Source organism: Pygocentrus nattereri, chromosome 6 (genome assembly GCF_015220715.1).
Source record: "Pygocentrus nattereri isolate fPygNat1 chromosome 6, fPygNat1.pri, whole genome shotgun sequence".
In the NCBI taxonomy this organism is placed as follows: domain Eukaryota; kingdom Metazoa; phylum Chordata; class Actinopteri; order Characiformes; family Serrasalmidae; genus Pygocentrus; species Pygocentrus nattereri.
In genome coordinates, this window is record NC_051216.1 from 22,137,719 (window position 1) to 22,155,900 (window position 18,182).

General features: G+C 38.3%; 1 protein-coding gene across 2 annotated transcripts in view; it reads left to right on the forward strand.

Moving 5' to 3' along the window:
• chn1 (chimerin 1) overlaps positions 1-18,182 on the forward strand; it is a 48,163-nt gene that overhangs the window by 15,407 nt on the left and 14,574 nt on the right. For both annotated transcript variants that reach the window (XM_037539260.1, XM_037539261.1), the window contains exon 7: positions 2,782-3,070. In XM_037539260.1, coding sequence (XP_037395157.1) covers positions 2,782-3,070 — 289 coding nt within the window. The remainder of the gene's footprint in view (positions 1-2,781; positions 3,071-18,182) is intronic.

Sequence of the window (18,182 nt, forward strand, 5' to 3'; positions counted from 1 at the left end):
TGCTTGACTTTCAATCAGTGTGTGTGTGGTTACTGGAGTCTAGTATTTCTTCACATAGGAAGCGGAAACAAGATCTCAAACAAACTGGAAGAGTAACTGAATCCACACAGGAAATACACTGTGTGCACAATTATTAATCAAGTCTTATTTTTGAGGATTATTTTTATTAATGACCAACTACAGTGCTCTCGGTTAATCCAAAATGTTAATAAACCTCAAACATGAATGTTTAAGAAAAATAAAGTGAAGTTTTGTTTTTCTTAGGAGAATATCTATATGTGCACATTTATTGGGCAACTATAATAGTGCAGAATTATTACACAGCTAAATGAAAAACACACATTTTCCCCATCTAACTTTATTTTCATCTGTTCAAGTAAGAATTATAAACAAACAACTCAAAGCTTTCCAATGAACATTTCTGAGAAATAAAAAAAAATGTAGTGACCAATATAGCCACCCTTTTTTTTCTAATAACAGTGATAAGCCTTCCATTCATGGAGTCTGTCAGTTTCTTGATCTGTTGACGATCAACTTTTTGTGCAGCAGCAACCACAGCCTCCCAGACACTGTTCAGAGAGGTGTACTGTTTTCCTTCACTGTAAATCTCCCGTTTAAGAATTGCCCACAAGTTCTCAATTGGGTTCAGGTCAGGTGAGGAAGAGGGCCATGTCATAACTTTTTCATCTTTAATGCCTTTACTGGCCAGCCATGCAGAGGAGTACTTGGATGCATGTAATGGAGCATTGTCCTGCATAAAAATCATTGTCTTTTTGAAAGATGCAGATTCTTCCTGTACCACTGCTGAAAGAAAGTGTCTTCTAAAAACTGGCAGTAGGCTTGGGAGTTGATTTTGAGCCCATGTTCAACCCAAAAAGGTCCAACCAGCTCATCTTTAATAATACCAGCCCATACCAGTACCCCACCTCCACCTTGCTGGCGTCTGACTCGAAGTGGAGCTCTGTCCTGTTGCTGATCCATCCACGGGTCCATCCATCTGGTCCATCAAGAGTCACTCTCATTTCATCAGTCCATAAAACCTTTGAAAAATCTGTCTTCAGATTCTTCTTGGACCAGTCTAGACACTTATAGCTTATGTGTCTTGTTCAGTGGTGGTCAGGTTTCAGCCTTCCTTACCTTGTGGCCAAGTCTCTGAGCACTGAACATCTTGTACTTCTTGATACTCCAGCTAGGTTGCAGTTCTGGAATATGACAGAACTGGAAGATAATGGGTTCCTGGTAGCTTCACGCTTGATTCTTCTAAAATCCTTGGCAGTTAATTTGCGTCTTTTTTTTCTCAGCACGTTTTTTGCGACCCTTTTGACTATTTGCAACAAAACGTTTGATGGTTCTGTGATCACGCCCCAATATCTTAGCAATTTCAAGAGTTCTGCATCCCTCTGAGAGACTTTTGGTAATTTTTAACTTTTCAGAGTCAGTTCAGTCTCTTTTTTTGGCCCATTTTGCCTAAAGAAAAAGATGCCTAATAATTATGCACACCTTGATATAGGGTGTTGACCTTCTTAGGCCACACCCTCCCTCATTACACAGATACACATCACCTGCTATGCTTAAATCCATTAAGCATTCAAGTTTATCCAGCTTGGAGTTAGAAAATATGTCTAAAAATGATAAAATGGTCAAAACTCACTTGCCTAATAATTGTGCACACAGTGTAGAGCTAGAATGCAAATGTAACCAGCTTCAGCATTCCATTATTAAATAGTTTTGTTGATCATTAGGAGTGTTAATACCATATTTATCAGTGCTTTAAATTCCAAAGACTGTCTGTGACCCTGAAGTCATGTTTGCTTACCTGATTAATTACAGAATACTGAACAAGGTGCTGGTGTGTGTGTGTGTGTGTGTGTGTGTGTGTATTATTATTTTTTTCTGTTGTGTGACTTAAATAAGTGCTTAAAACAGTAATGCTTCATTGCTACCATGCTTACTATTTATTAGTGCATTAAAGTCTGTTAAACTAACACTATATTAGGTGTTAACTGACTAATGATGTGTTGTCCTTTTGAGTTCAAAATGAGTATCCTCTTGGCCTTGAGAGATAAGGTTATGCCTCATAAATATTCAGTTGCCTGATCAATTTCACATAATGCAGACATTGACTGCATGATAAACTTGAATTGATATTCCTTATGACTAATTAGGTAGACTAATGTATCATTCATCTTTATTACTGATTTTTTGCATTCTGTCAATATCAGTGGTTTGATGGAGAAAATCTTCAATATTTCAGTTTGATTTAATCATCTGGGCAATCAAAGCTTATCAATGCTTTCATGTATTATGAAGAGACCTTAGCCTTTGTATATTCATCCATTTGTAAGGATTCTCTTTCTTGTGCCCATTACATTGTTGTAGCCCTTTGTTTAAGCTTCTTGCCCTGTGGCATGTTAATGTTTGTTTCTGTGTGCTGGTTGACTGAAGACAGAGCTAGCATGTGGTACACAGACTTCTTCTAATTTAATTATTGACCATCTTGGCTCTGCATCCTTCATAACCTCTAAGAGCTGTATTTCAGGAAGATTGTACATGTGCTCTTAAAAGTGAATGTGTTTTACAGCTGTGCACAGTCAGGTCCTAGTGGCTATCTTTCAATCTTTTCAATCACTGCTTGGCTAAAAAGCATTTTGCCCTTTTCTGTCTTTCTCTTTACTTGTTTTCTCCTTGGTGGTCATTTGTCCTGCTCTTCCTCTCTCTCTTTCTCTCTTGTTTTTTTTTTTCTCTAGCACTCAGTTATTTATTTTTCTGTCCTTCCATCAGCTTTGGCAATCAAACCCGAAACTTCCGCCTATATTATGATGGGAAGCACTTTGTGGGAGAGAAACGTTTCGAGTCCATTCATGACCTTGTAACGGATGGTCTGATCACACTCTACATCGAGACCAAAGCAGCGGAGTACATTGCAAAGATGACCATCAACCCCATCTATGAGCATGTGGGCTACACCACTCTGAACCGCGAACCTGCACTAAAGAAACCTGCACCCGTAACCAGAGACACACCTGACGGAAAGGAGCCACATGGAGATGACAGTGGCTTGGAGCAGAGAGTGAGTTTCATTTTTATCTTTCACTTATGCTGTGTTTGTCTGAGAGAAGGAGAGGGTGAGCGAGTGTCGTGTTTCTTGGGATGTCATGGTATACTGGTATATCTTGTACGATAGCATTCTTCAGTAAGCTTTCAGGGTGCTGTGGACATCACTTGTTCTGATATTTTATTTATTTTATTTATTTAAATAATTAGAATGAATTTTCTTTCTTTTTTTTCAAAATATTTATTTAATTTCTTTTTTTAATTTTAGATATCACTGTTGGGTGTAAATGAACTATAGAACTTTGTAAAGTAGATAATAATGTCCTACAATGAAGTCTAAACTAAAGATTAATATAGTCTGTGCTAAAGCATAATTAATCTTTACAGTTGGAATTGTTCCAAATCATCCTAAAAACATATTCAAAAACAATATTTTGAGCAGTTGAGTGAAAGTCTTTAAGACTTTAAGCTCCTGCCCCATCCATGCTCCAATAATTAACCCTCTTTCGAATAGTTTTCACTTGGCATATCGATTGTAAATTGAGGTCAGCTGGGTCTGCGCTGCATTTTTCTGTATATCACAGTGCATGGTAAGATGGTGATTATTCAGGTTTTTTTTTTTCTTAATTTGGCCCCCATTTGGATATCTTTTTGAATCGGGCACAGAATGGCAGGCAGTCATGACAGAGGTCTTTTACACATATAATATTTCATAAAGACACTGTAAAGGAAACAGCCTGTTTAATTCTGAAGAGTGAAGAGTGTTTTCCAAGCAGTCATGTAAAAATGCAGTATGACTGCTATGAACCCACACAAAAAAAGGAATGCAAACATTTTTTTAATATGTACCCCTAAAATACCATAACTGTAAAGCAGTGTAAACACTTTTACTCTACAATTAGGTTTTTTGTTTTTACCTTAATATTACATATTAATATTATATTCAGTTATAATATTACAATTTAAAACCATGACACCCTGTTGTGCACCTGTGCAAATTGTGTGTGTACAGTGGATTTAGCTGTGTGTCTCTGTGAGTATGTGGGTGATTAGAATGTATGTGTGTGTGTGTGTGCGTGTGTGTGTGTGAGAGAAAGAGAGAGAGTGTGAATGTGAATGTGACTGTGTCTCCTCTGTCTGGAGGCTTTAATGAGGCTAAACTCAGAGAGGGATTAATTAGTTTGGCTTTTAGAAAGTCCCATCCTCCCCCCATACTGCTCAGAGTTCATTTGAGCTGTTGATGTACAGTAATTGTGTCCCAATATGATGATCATATTATTATACTAATGGACTTGTGCACCAAACCCCCTTTTACATCAATTTCTGAAAGCTGTTTGTTTATTTTATGTGCCAAAGACATTTAAAATAACTGCAGGGCACTTGTTGAACACGCAGTCTGAATTGATATTTTTTTCAGATTTGTTTATTGAGTCCTGCATTGCTTACCAGTTCTATCTTGTTTTAATCACTTGTAAGGCATGTAGAGGCAATGTGTGTTGATCTGTATTTGCCTGTCTGGGTCTCTTTGTCTGTAACATTGCTTCAGTATGTTTTTGTGAGCTGTCCCTGCTTTGAGAAGTGGTATGGTGTGTTTATATTAGTAACAAACATGTGTCTCATCACCTGTTTCCTCAGCTCCTTTTTTGTACAAAATGATGGCATCAGTGATTCCCATCGTCACACTTCCCTGTAACTCTGAACCTTTGATTCAGGAATCTTTCCTCTTATGAAAGGGGAAAATTGTGTGACTCATTTTAGAATGTTGTTACTTAAGGGAATAGATCTCTGACATAAAAGTGATCACAACAGTGGTGAAATGTTGCCCAAATACTCTTATTAGTATGGCAGTGACATTCTAGACTAGATGGGAAATTGAACCTCCAATCTTCCATGTGTGAGACAGTTCTTTTACCATTATACGTGAGCTAAATATAGGAGACTGAAATGTTGGTTGTAGTTTTTGTTGGCTGAAACTAGAATATAGCACTGGTAATATATTTATTGACGAGTGATATATCGTTCACAGATTTATTCTGCAACCCTACTTGAAACCTTAACTGTGACACCATAGTGTTCGTTGGTATGGCAGATATGTTCCTTGTACAGTGCTGTATTGTGCTCAGTCCAACTGGCTTGAGCCCGTTCTCATCTGAGCCAGCGAGCCACAGAGAAGATCCGCTGCAGCTGCCATATGCTCGCACCACACACAATCAACTCAGCAGCACAATTAATCAGCCAGCTAAAGAGCAAATCAGCTCTGCTTTAAACATGCACTAATTACACACAGTCATCATTACAGCTCTTAGACAAAATTATTAGGGAGGATGCGATTGTGAATAAACTTTGTGCTCATGAAAACTCTAATTGCTGTTTTACTTTTTGAAACATTAGAATTTGGATTGCTTTGTTAATTTGTTATTTGGGCCAAATACATTTAGCATGGATCTTTGCGCTGATGCTGCCAGTTGTGGCTCTAATGACTCGTAGATCATACTCATTGTATGATGATACCCGCAATCTCCTGGTGGCAAAAAATGTTAATTCACTTTCATTTTCTTTTCATTAGCTTTTGTTATTTTTCCCCTTTCTTACAGTGTTAGTTTTATTAAATATTTATAGAGGTTTTAGAGATACTGAAATGAAGACAAACCAAGCGCGCAAGACAAGTCTTTATATCTCATGTGTCTATTGCAAAGGGAAGTTAATAAAAGAGTAACATAGATTGTGCTGACTCTGAGAGTTCTTCTGTGCAGCTGTGTAAATTGCTTTGTGTCTCTGTAGGTTTGTCTGTAATAAATAAAGGTGTAGTAGAACCAGGAAGGATACACATCTTTCTTTAGAGCCAGTAATATCTGTAATCTCTTTCAATTGGAAGTCAAAGCCAAGTCAGAAATTCTCCTCCATGCCTCAGCATATAGAGCTAGTAATATTACTGCAGTTATTGTGACAGTTATTGGCAAACAGAGTCCTCTGTAAACAAGAGTGCATTAGAGAAGTGATAGCCAGAATTACAGTTCAGCACCTTTTTTTCTGATGTCTGTTAACTGGCATAGGAGTTGAATGTGGAACATGCTGTATAGTGCAGACAAGGCCTATACAGTATTTAAAAATAATTTGCACCCTATTTTTTCTTTCTTTTTGTAAAGAATCAGTTAAATTTTCTCCCTAAGCCCCCGCAAACAGTACACACGGTCAGCTGCAGTTTAGACTGGCTTTCTTATTTAGTCACATATTGAGTAATACAGTTGTAAGTAACTCAGCACATTTTAATAATAATATTTCACATCTTGTTTGTTCTCTTTAAATGACACATGCAAAGCAACTTGTCCTAATAGTTCCCTCTTGTGGAAAAACTTAAAACTGCTAAACGTATGTGAGTAAGTTCCAAAGCTTTGTGCACATGCCTTATACACACACACAGATGTTAACTATCAGTGAGCTGCTGTGATGTTTGAATCCCTGCACAAGCTAAAAATAGAACAGTAAATTTTTGCTTGTAATGATCAGCCAAAATGTCAGTATCAGACCGATAATAACAAAGTTTTTTCCCCAATTATAGGCGAATATTATATCAGCCACCAACCTATAGCGCAACCCTAATCTTAAGCAGCCTAGTATAGAAAGCATCTTAAAGTGAGAAGCTTGTCTTAGTTATGTTTATGCAGTTGAGAGTTTTCACATCATAAAAATAATGCAAGCCCAAGAAGGAAAAGTAAACCTCCCTCGTAATTGGAACATGGTGAACATCTGGTTTTACTTTATAGCTCCAAATTAGCCACTGTCTTGAATTTGCCTGACCAGTCTGAACTCAGGTTATGCTTTACATCCTGTATGCCATTTTTTGGTAGTGATTTCCTACTCAATCATGAATTTAATTGGTGCATGATACTATTTGTGTTCTAGCAAAACACAAGAGATGGGACATTTATGAGAAAACTGTTTCCCTGCATTAAAGGGAAATTAGAGCACAAAAAAGCCAAAGGTCTTGATATTGTTAAGCTTGTCATGTAAATATATTCTGTATAAAATAAACCTCACTGTGTCAGTAATGACCTTTTCTTCATTTGGTCATAGAACACTTGCCCTAATGTCAGCGCAACTGACCTTGCTCATGAATGTAACTCTCACTAGACAACAGAGTCTTTAGTCATCTGTTTACGTTTGTCAGTGAAAGGTCATTGAAAGAACAGTCACACTGTAGTCTCAGTGGTTAACTTCTATAGCTATAGGCTGATTCTATAAACTGCAAACAAAGTAAAGATATTGTTCAAATGAAATAAAGTCAGATGAATCTAGTGTGGGAACAATAAGTGTTGGTTGAAAAAGCTCCATGGATTGCAAGTCTAAACTGCTAAAAGACACTTTGCTTCCAGAGATGCCTACTGTTGGGGATTTATTCAAGCCAAACATTGTGCATGTGAATGTTTCAGTTTTCATTTGGAGTTTGTTAGAAGCGATCATATTGATCACACACATAAATAAGAAGGTGATGTCGATTTGATGTTTACATGATGGGCAGCCCTGTCTAAGAGCAGTCAGTGTTTGAAATGTGAACGTTGAACATTTATGTTTCTTGAGGGGTAATGTGATGTATTTAAATTAAAGATAACATGATGGCACAGATGCCTGAACAAGAATTTTCTGCTAATGTCTTCCTGACACTGATACCTGATATCGAATTGGCGCCATCCCTAGTTAAAGCTCATGTGTGGTTGTGGCTCCTCACTGCTCATCAATTGGATGCGTCTTTATTTTCAGTTTGTTTTCAAAATCATTCTCTCAGTGTTACAATTTACAATATTTTACATGTCTGTTTTTAGGTTATTGCTTAGCTGACTCTGACTTCCCTAAAATGTTTTGAGACAAATCACTGCACTTGTTTATTTGGGTTAATCTGTGCGTTTTAAGGTTTGTCCATTACATTTGAGTCACTCGTGAGTTCTGATGCCCTGAAATGCTTTTGAGCTATCCTGTTGTTACATCATTTGGTTGGTTGACAGTAATGTGGGAGGGGGGGAAAAGACAATAGTGCTGCATTAATGAAGCTGTTCTTGTGTTACCCCTGTTGTATCCAAACGTTTCCCAATGAACAAAACTCCAATTAGACTATAGACGGCCTTTCAGTAATTCCTGGTTGTGTAATGTTTTTGCAGTCAGGTCAGCCTCATGGAACATGATCTTTATTCCACTGCATGACACCTGTGATGGATGGCTCTCAGTTTCATTTCAGATTCAAATCACAATAAGGTGCCCACTTCCTGTGGACTCCTGATGGCCTACAGTACTGCTGAAAATTAACAAAAATGTTGGCTGTTTTTGAATAATGCATAGGCTTTATGATCTTTTGGAAGGTAGCTAGTCAAGCTGTTTGAATGATATAGTGGTTCTTCAGTTGGTATGTTCATGACAAATGCACTACTAAGTCATACTTTGTGACCGTTTACATTTGCCTTTGTAGAATAGCTTTGTAGTGAGCGACCAGTTCTTTGGCCATCCAAAAACCTTTTGCTTTAATGGCTTTTAATGTTTTTAATGTGATAAAATTCAGATTGTAGTGTAGGGTCAAGTGGGGAAACTCTCAGATAGTGATGTTTTGTATCGCAATGCTCAGCCTCCCTGGGAAAGTCTATGCCAAGGTGCTGGAAAGGAGACTCCAACCGATAGTTGAACCTCAGATTGAGGAGGAACAATGCGGATTCCGTCCTAGCCTTGGAACAATGGACCAGGTTTTCACCCTCTCGCAGATTGTTGAAGGGGCATGGGAGTTTGCCAACCCAGTCTAAATGTGTTTTGTGGACTTGGAGAAGGCTTATTACCATGTTCCCCGATATATCTTGTGGGAGGACCTCCAGAAGTATGTGGTGCTGGGGCTACTACTCCGGGCCAATCAATCTCTGTACTCCCGGAGTGAGAGCTGTGTTCTCGGCATTAAGTCAGACTCATTCACTGTTAGCATTGGACTCGGCCAGGTTTGTGCCCTATCTCCACTCTTGTTCGTGATATTCATGGACAGAGTGTCAGGGCGTAGCCGGGGTCAGAAGGGCATTATGTGTGGAGGCCAGAGTTGTTTTTTTGGCTGAATCACATGGATGCCGCCAGCACTCGCTGGAGTGGTTTGCAGCTGAGTGTGAAGTGGTTGGTATGCAGATCAGCACCTCCAAGTCGGAGTCCATGGTCTTAGCCCAGAAAAGGATGGCATGCCCACTCCAGGTAAGGGGAAAGGCAACAGTAATGTGGTCACTGTACTGGGCTGTAGTGGTGAAGAGGGAGCTGAGCCAAAAGGCGATGCTCTCTGTTTACTGGTCGGTATACAACACGACCCTCACCTGTGGTCATCAGCTGTAGGTAATGCCTGAAATGAGCTTTCTTCGTAGGGTGGCAGGCTACACTGTATGTGAGTGAGGTGAGTGAGGAGCTAGGTCATCCGGGAGGAGCTCATAGTAGAGCCCTGCATTGAGAGGAGCCAGTTAAGGCGGGCATCTGAACTGGATGCCCCCTGGACGCCTCCCAGTGGGGGTGTACCAGGCACCGCCTACCGGGACAAGACAGGGTCATCCTAGGACCTGCTGGAGGGATTATATTTCCAAGTTGGCCTGGGAGCAGCTTGGGGTCCCCAGGAATGAGCTGGAGGAAGTTGCATGGGACAGGGTCATCTCGGATTCTCTGCTCTCTCAACTGCTACCGCGACCCTATCTGGACTGAGCAGTTAACGATGATGATGGTGATGATAATATTGTGAAAGATTAACACTTGGGTAGGTTTCACTCTGATCCAGCTGGTGTAAAAGAGGCTTTTGGGCTTGTTAACTGAAGCAAAGTAAGGCTGACATTTGTAGAGCTCAATTGGATGTTTGTATGTATGCATCTTAGACACTTCTTTAAGGCAGTAGCAGTTCATAGAAAACAGTCAAATCTGGTTTGCAATTGAGTTTAAGTGTAAGTCATTTATAGAATTGTTTGTACATTGAGAATGAGACTGATTGTTTTTTTTTGTTGTCAAACAATAAGGTATTCATGTGGAGTATTACTTTTCACTCAGATCTTTTATGACTTGCTGCAGTAAGTATGTAAGTTACTTTTATGTTTCCTGTTGCGTAGAGAATCACATGCACTTTCTTCAAACTATGAAGGAGAGATATCTGCATATATTTAGCCTCAGATGAGCACTGATGTTTAGCAGATAGACTAATCTTAATATTTTTTTACATCGTAATCACATTTTAAAAGAGTTTGATCCTCAAATTGCAAGAGCTTCTTTTTTAATTAATTTTAATTAATAGTTTACATTATCAGTGGTGATTAAAAAATAGTAAAGTGGACAAATTTAAACTACTGCATGTACATCAGTTAGACCAGTCAGAAGCATTCAAACAGATATATACTATGTATATGTCTGCACAGCTAATTGCCAGTCTGCTGCACTGCTTTTCAGAAAAAGTTAATATACTCATGGGCTTGGTCAGAAATCAGTCCTTGACCATAATTTGCAGAAAATACTGATTGAAAAATCACAATTAAATATTACCCTAATGCCTTATTCCACATTATAAGTATTCTTTCTTGTTGTGTAACTTAATTTTACAAATGGTTTCCTGTGCTAACTTGAACCAAACCACAATGCAATAAAGTTATCCTGAAGTTTGATATTACACAATATTGAAGGATGAAATTTATACTAAGTTGTTTAGATGTAGCCCAGGTGTTTGACCCAGTTCTTCTCTGATATAAATAAAGACCATGCATCATGAACTTCTGTGAGACATCTAATGTAGGAGGTTTGAGTGGGAGTCTGTTTTAAAGGTGTAGGAGTGTTTAGTTTGGTTTTGTATGTGTATAAAATCTTTGTGGGTGTGAGACAAACAGGTTGAATAGTTTAGGCAGCTACTGGTGTTTAAGTGTGCAGTTTGCAGTAATGTTGCCTTCTCCGGAGAGCACGGAGTGTGTTTCAGCAAACAGGATAATCACATCTCCTACTCACCGGAAATACACGTAAGCACTGTTCCTATGGGAACAGAGCTCTTTACAAGAGATGCTGTTACACCCACACACATTCAACACACGTTCATACCCAGCAGTGATGTTCTTCGTCATGTTTTAATATAGTGGAACCGTCAGCAATTCCTGTACTTTTTAGAGCCCTTTGAAATGCCTGGATTCCACATTTATAAATTCAGTCCTTATTCAATCTAGCCCCAATGCAGTGAATGACTTCCCTGCAGCTGCCTTAGCAAGTTGAGCAAACATTCTCACAGCTGGTTTCACTAAAAAGGTGGATGCCACTTCATACCTCATTCAGCAAATAACAGACTTGTGTAGGGAATCCTTACTTCAGTAGGCAATGCTTACATTGATCAAGTTGAGTAGGTTTGGATTTGAGAGTGCTGTAGTACATCATTTGGACTCGGTCTCTTCTCTGTCTCAGGTGGACTTGGAAATTGTTCTTGAAACCAGCCAAATGTGATACCTCTGAGGTAATAAGAAACTGAACTGATTATTATTAAATATCAACAAAACCATAATAAAAACGGTTTTCTCTACATCATGGGTCTCAAAGTAATGGTCAATTAAGCCTGAAGTGTGCCTGTTTTATTCATGATGCAGCAGTAGATACAGCATGTCAGAATTAAGACATGAACAGAATTTTCAAGCTAATCCACTTAACACAGATAACTGCTCTCCATTTCTAGCACTTCATTTGCAAGAACTGCTGTGATGTGCTATCATAATATGCATGCAATTTTACTGTTAAATGTCAGTTTATTGAATTCAGTTGAGCAGTAAAATGTTTCTTAGATGCTCTATGTATTTATTTTACGGCAGTCATGATACAATATTGACATCGACATCAACACCACCATTATTGACTAACACATACTCTTTTATACTATTTTATTCTACAATTTTCTGTTGGCACCTCTTGGAGAAGACCAACTAGCTGATTTTCTGAGAAAAGTTCGTGGTCTTTGTCTTGTCTCTGTCATTGCTAGCCCAGGTCTCAGTCTTGGCTTGGACTTGACTACTGCAATGTCTTGTGTCTTGATTTGGACTCTGTATACAGATCTACCTGTAGCGGTCTTTACTACAACAAAATATTTTACTGGAAAAAACATAACCAAAATGTTCTATTGGCATTCAAAAATGAAACAAAGCAATCACAAAAATACACATTGTTTTCCTACTGTAAGAGAGACCAGTAGGAGAAGTTAAGTCCTATGCATGGAAGTGGTCTTTCACTGAGCCTCCTCCATCATCACCTCTACCCACTTAGGTTTTTTTTTTGTTTGTAGCTGCTACATAGTCATAGAGAAACAAACAAAAACAGAGCTAACCCTCTCATGGTATAAATAGCACACTGTGAACAAATGACCAAGTGCTATCTTACTGACAATGCATAAATATCATTAGCTAAGTGTAGCCCTTATTGCCTGTTTCATTTATGATTTAACCTCCCCCTCAAGCCAATGGTCACCTATTAGCATTTTTCTGAAGATGTTGGATCGATCAAATTAGTGCTTGTTCCTTGATCAGATATCTGTAATAGTTGTTATTTTCATCAGCCATCTATCACTTTGGTACTGCAGCTCTGCTTCTCCCCTGAATGTTTTTTTTTTCTTCTTTCGTCAGTGTCAGCTGTGAGAAAGTTTGCTGTTATGTGTGCGTGTCCTTGTTCTCTTCCCATGCAGTGGAGAGAAAAATGCGGCTATGTTACGTAATGTTAACGATCAGCAGCACATTCTGAGAGTGAGACGTGGAGGGAGGGAATAGGTGGCCCATAGTTCTGCAGGGACGTCAGGTACAAGAGCAAGGGCGTAGTGTACTTTGCTGTTTTGCCTATTCAGTTCTTTAGCGCACACGCTGGATGAATACCAACTATTCTAATTAATCACTGCAGATTCTAAAACATTGCATGTATGCACAAAGAATATTTTATAGTGCTAATCAGTACTACCTCTTTAGTATTTAAATGTGCAATCTGGTTCAGTTAGGTGTAACCATGCTTAGTTTTTCAGCTAGGGATGATATGGCAAAAATATGACTGCACAATACACAACATGCATCATAATGCATGCTAAGGTTTTGATAGGTTGTCATAGACAAAAAGCCCCAGGAGTGCCACATTTAAAATTACTCTATGAAAACTATGACTACAAGTCAGGTTGAGTTCAATGTTTCATGTATGTTAGCATGTTGCACTACATACAGTTAAACAGTGCTAATTATGCTGTTTTTGTAATGATGCATGCAGTAACACTTTACTTACTGACACTATCCACAGTATGCTCAGAAAAGAAGATGACATAATATCTCAATCTCAATAGCAATAAATTATCATTATATTGCCCTCCCTTACTTGTACTTGCAGTGTTTTGTTTTATTTCATGGGCCGGCATTATTAAAAATGCACCCCACTTCTAGTAGCTTACGGACTGGACAGTTTGTGTGTAAAATATGTTTAAATAAAATTAACTGTAATTGAACAGTGTTATACATTTTTCGAGTGTAATATTAACCTGATTGGTTTGGATAGCTCTATGAAAGTATTTTTTTTATTAATCAGATATGCTTTAATAATTCTAGAAAGTTTTCAGTAATTATGGTCCATTTTTGGAAATGGAAAAGTCCATTTTTGTAGTGTTATTTTTCCTTGAGTACATACCTTCTTTACAATGTATTAAGATCAATGGTGAGCTCCAGGAAAGGGTTGAAAATACTTAATGATCCAGTGATGGAATATCTCTGCATATTGGGTTGAGCCATCTCTTGCTGTTGAAATAGCACTTGCACTGCAAATGGGTTTCTGGTATGTCCACTGATGTCAAGTAATTGTTTGTGTTTATTAGCTCATGTATCATGTGGGCAGTGTATGTTCCTTGGTGTGACCTTGGTGTGTGTGTGCGCGTGTACACGCGTGCAGTCTGTGATTGTCACACCTCATTTATCATTGTCCAGGCCTCAGACAAGACCTGATTATCTATTTGTCTGGGAGAAACACAGGGTTAATGTTTTTTCCAGGCCTTGTTGCAGAGTAAGCAAAAATAGGGATGCTATACAGTACATTTCATAGAAAAGGTTGTTCAAAGCTAATGTTTAGAAAGATACAAAAAGAAGTGTGTGTGTGTGTGTGTGTGTGTGTGTGTGTGTGTATATATATATATATATATATATGTATATATATATATATATATGTGTGTGTGTGTGTGTGTGTGTGTGTGTGTGTGTGTGTGTGTGTGTGTGTGTGTGTGTGTATATATGTGTGTGTGTGTGTATGTGTATGTGTGTATATATATATATATATATATATATATATATATATATATATATATATATATATATATGTGTGTGTGTGTGTGTGTGTGTGTGTGTGTGTGTGTGTGTGTGTGTGTGTGTGTGTGTGTGTGTGTGTGTATATATTATATATGTATGTATGTATATGTGTGTGTGTGTGTGTGTGTGTGTATATATATGTGTGTATCTTTCTAAACATTAGCTTTGAACAACCTTTTGTATGTAATTATTGCCATCAGTGTGATATTTGCGTTTTAGCTGATAATTACAAATGATAATGTAGTGTTTTATAGCATATGCGGTTAACATTAGAAATACAATTATACCACTCTTTAATTTCAGATACTGATATTGAAATCTTGAGTTTTGGACAAAACTGATCACAAATAGAATATGGGCGATCCTGATCAATCATATTTTTTGGTGTGAAGGTATAGTTCAGTAAAAGCTAATGTTAGGCAGTTGGCTTTTTGTCAGGCAAATTTTACTCACATTCATTGTGACTACAGCTTGATACTAATACTTGATATCAGACTGGTACCATTTTCAGTTAAAACTATTTTTCGTCGCTCTGCAGAACTTTAAAGCAGGGTTTCTGTTCTTTATGCTAGTAAGAGTACTTTTGCAAGACGCCTGTTGTTACTCACATTGTTTTGACTGTTCCTAGACAGGAATATCTCTTAAATAATTGTCATGTTTGATTTAGCTTGTTATTGTTGTGCAAAAAAATGATCAGTAACCAATAAGAGAGGTTTAACAGGATGTCAGTAATTGAAGCAGTCAAGAAATTCTTGTAATTTGGTGAATTCCTATTTTTAGTGATGTTTAAGTTGTGCTGTTTGGTGCAAGGTGGAAGCACAGGCAGACAACAAAGCAAAGGAAAGCAAATATAATTGGTAAGCATTTGCCTGTAACAATTTGACTGTACCATATATTGGATTATTATATTGTATCATAACAAAGTGTTTCATGTTCTTAAATTGTGGCAGATTGTTAACTTATGGGTAGTACGTCAGATTAGGACACTATAAGCTTTTGTTTAGTGTTTCTATGCTGGTAAGAAACCGCTCTGAATTGATAAGATGAAAACTCTACTGTGAGTTTCAAATATTGTACTTTTGTAAGTACATTTTAAATGTTGCAATTTTGTAATATAAAAAAAAATGTTGAATTAAAACAATCATATGAAACCAAATTATGGGTTTGTGAATTGTTCCAACCTTCTGATCTCTGGTCATCCTTATGGCTTGGAGAATTTCCATCATACAATTATTTATACTATTTCTAATATGAACCCTAATCCCAGAGAGACTTTTGAATGTAAAGGTTACAAATGATTTGAATGGTTTAAATGCGTCTTTTTTTAATCATCACTAGGTTCTTTTTAGGCTCTCAGTTTTTGTCGCACTACTTCCGTGTGTGTGTGTCTCATGTAAGCAGAGACCTTCAGACTTGATGCAATATATAAAGCATGCTGCTATAGTAACGGACTCTTTCTGATTCATCCTGTGCTTCTGCACCAGTCTTGGCCAGTCACGGCAGCTAATGGACCTTTAATGCACAATTTAACTGTGACTTTGAGGATGGAGGAGGAAGACGAGGAGGATGTTGTTGATTATGAGGATAAAGATGTGCCTCTTGGTCCAGCTTGCCTGACTTTGAGTACTGTCATAATAATGTTCCCAGTGAGTGTATGGAACATTTCCGAGCGCATCAAGTACTCCACTTTCTCTACTGTCCTTCTTCTGTGCCATGATTACGCATTGCGATTACACGTTATATAATGTTACATAACTTCCAACCCACATTATCATCTGCCCCAAGAGAGGAGATGGTTTGTTTATCTGAAAATAAAGTGTCTGTGTTGGAGGAGTTTTAATAGAATTCATTGTTACAAGTATGGCAGTTGGTTCTTAATGTTCTTTCTGAACAAAATGACATCCACAGAATGATTTTGGCTTTCCAGGTGTATGTATCAAAGAGAGAGGCTCTTGGGTGTGCATCCATAAGTGCTGTAATTAAGAGCAGAAGAGAGGAATCCAGGCAGGCTTGATGGCACTTTTATGATGATACAGGTCAGCGATGGATTTAACATTTTACATAACACCACTTTTGCCTACTCTCTCTTTATCTTTTATGTTGCGATTAAATCACCATTTCATAGTTTTTGAGTGGCTTAGGTGGTTCAGATATTTGCATCAGAACTTGATATAGATGCTGTAAATTGGTGAATCATCATTTGAACTATCAGTAAGGGACATTTTTTTGCAGGAGAACTTTATGCAGTTGGATACTGTGTGTGTGTGTGTGTGTGTGTGTGTGTGTGTGTGTGTGTGTGTGTGTGTGTGTGTGTGAAGTTAATTTTGCTCTGATTTTATTTAAAGACAGACTTAGTATCTTTGTGGTCATTTAAAAGACAATTACAAAGGGAGCTGAAGTCTTAATATGAAGATGAGGCAACAGAACAACAGATGAACAAATGGTCAGAGCAGGTCTGTGTATGCTGGTGCAGCTAATGGCCAATTAGTTCATGTGCTGTAAAAGCAGGAAACTCCTGTTAAACCATCAGGTGTTTAATGTCAGCAGGCAAATGAGTGATTACATGGACAGATGGACTCGCTCTTTCTCTCCTGTTTTCAGTAAAGACTGAAAATGGCCTTGAGTTAACAGCACTTTGCATCCATCCGTTTTATGAGTGCCGTTTTGGTCGGGGCATGTTTGAGGAACGGGCAGATCAATCAGTGTCAATTAGTGGAGGGGCTGAAAGCGACCCCATCCTGAGAGCCAGACGCCATAACTGCACCAAGCAGCAGGCCTTGCTGTTAAACGCCAAACAGCCTGACTGCAGAAGGCACTGCTATTATGCTAACGCTCAGCAGCACTGCACAGCTTGCTGGGAGACTGGAGTAGAGGTGAACATGAAAGGCGCAGGGCTGCTGTGTTGACCCATGAGGCACAGGTATCTGCCACTGGGCCAGCATGTCTCTAGGTGTAGAGCAGCTCCGCCTCCGTTGGAGGCCTTGGAGCTCAGCCTTTCATCTCAGCCCCAGCAGTTTCAGTCAGCCAGCCTGGGTTTGGCTCATTGATCTAGAAGCCAGCAGGCAGGAAGCTCTCTCATCCTGGCCACCATTTGTGCTCTGAACTGGCAGGGACTGGCTTTAGTGAACTCTGATGGTATTGATTAGAGAGAAACACTGAAGGAAGGTGTTTGTGTGTCCATGTTGTTCTAGGCAAAGCTGACTCCTTCAGACTTGAGGATAAGGTCAAGTTAGAGAGAATCCATAATCATACGAAGATAAGAGAACATGTTAGAAAGAAAGAAGAGAGAAAATAAAAGAGAAGGTAGGAGTTAAAATCTATGTTTGTGCACCTCAGATTCTAGGTGAGCTATAGATCTGGTCTTACTGCGTTCAAAGTCACAGTAAGACTATTTGAGTCAGTTCTTCAGAGATGCCTGCCATTACTTTTCTCTGTTAATTGCTTTAAGCAGAATAAGTTACTGTTCATATGCAGCTATAAATTTAACCCAGTTGTCTGGTTTGAGTTTTGATTGGATGTGGTAATGACTTCCACATGTTTGTTGTGCTAAGAGTGTGTGCTCATTGGTAGGATAAAGACTTTAATGTTAGATCTTAAATGTAGGTTGCAGGTGATACCTAATGAGGTGCAAGTCATAGCATGCTTGTGATACAATTAAAATATGTACGTTAAAGAATCCTTATAGAAGTCATTGGTTTAATCAGTGTTATTTCTTACTTTATCAGCTCTCTGAGATTTTGTTTTAACTGACTCTTGTTTAAACTGACTCTTATTTTATTGTTTTTTTTTTTTTTTAGAGCTGTC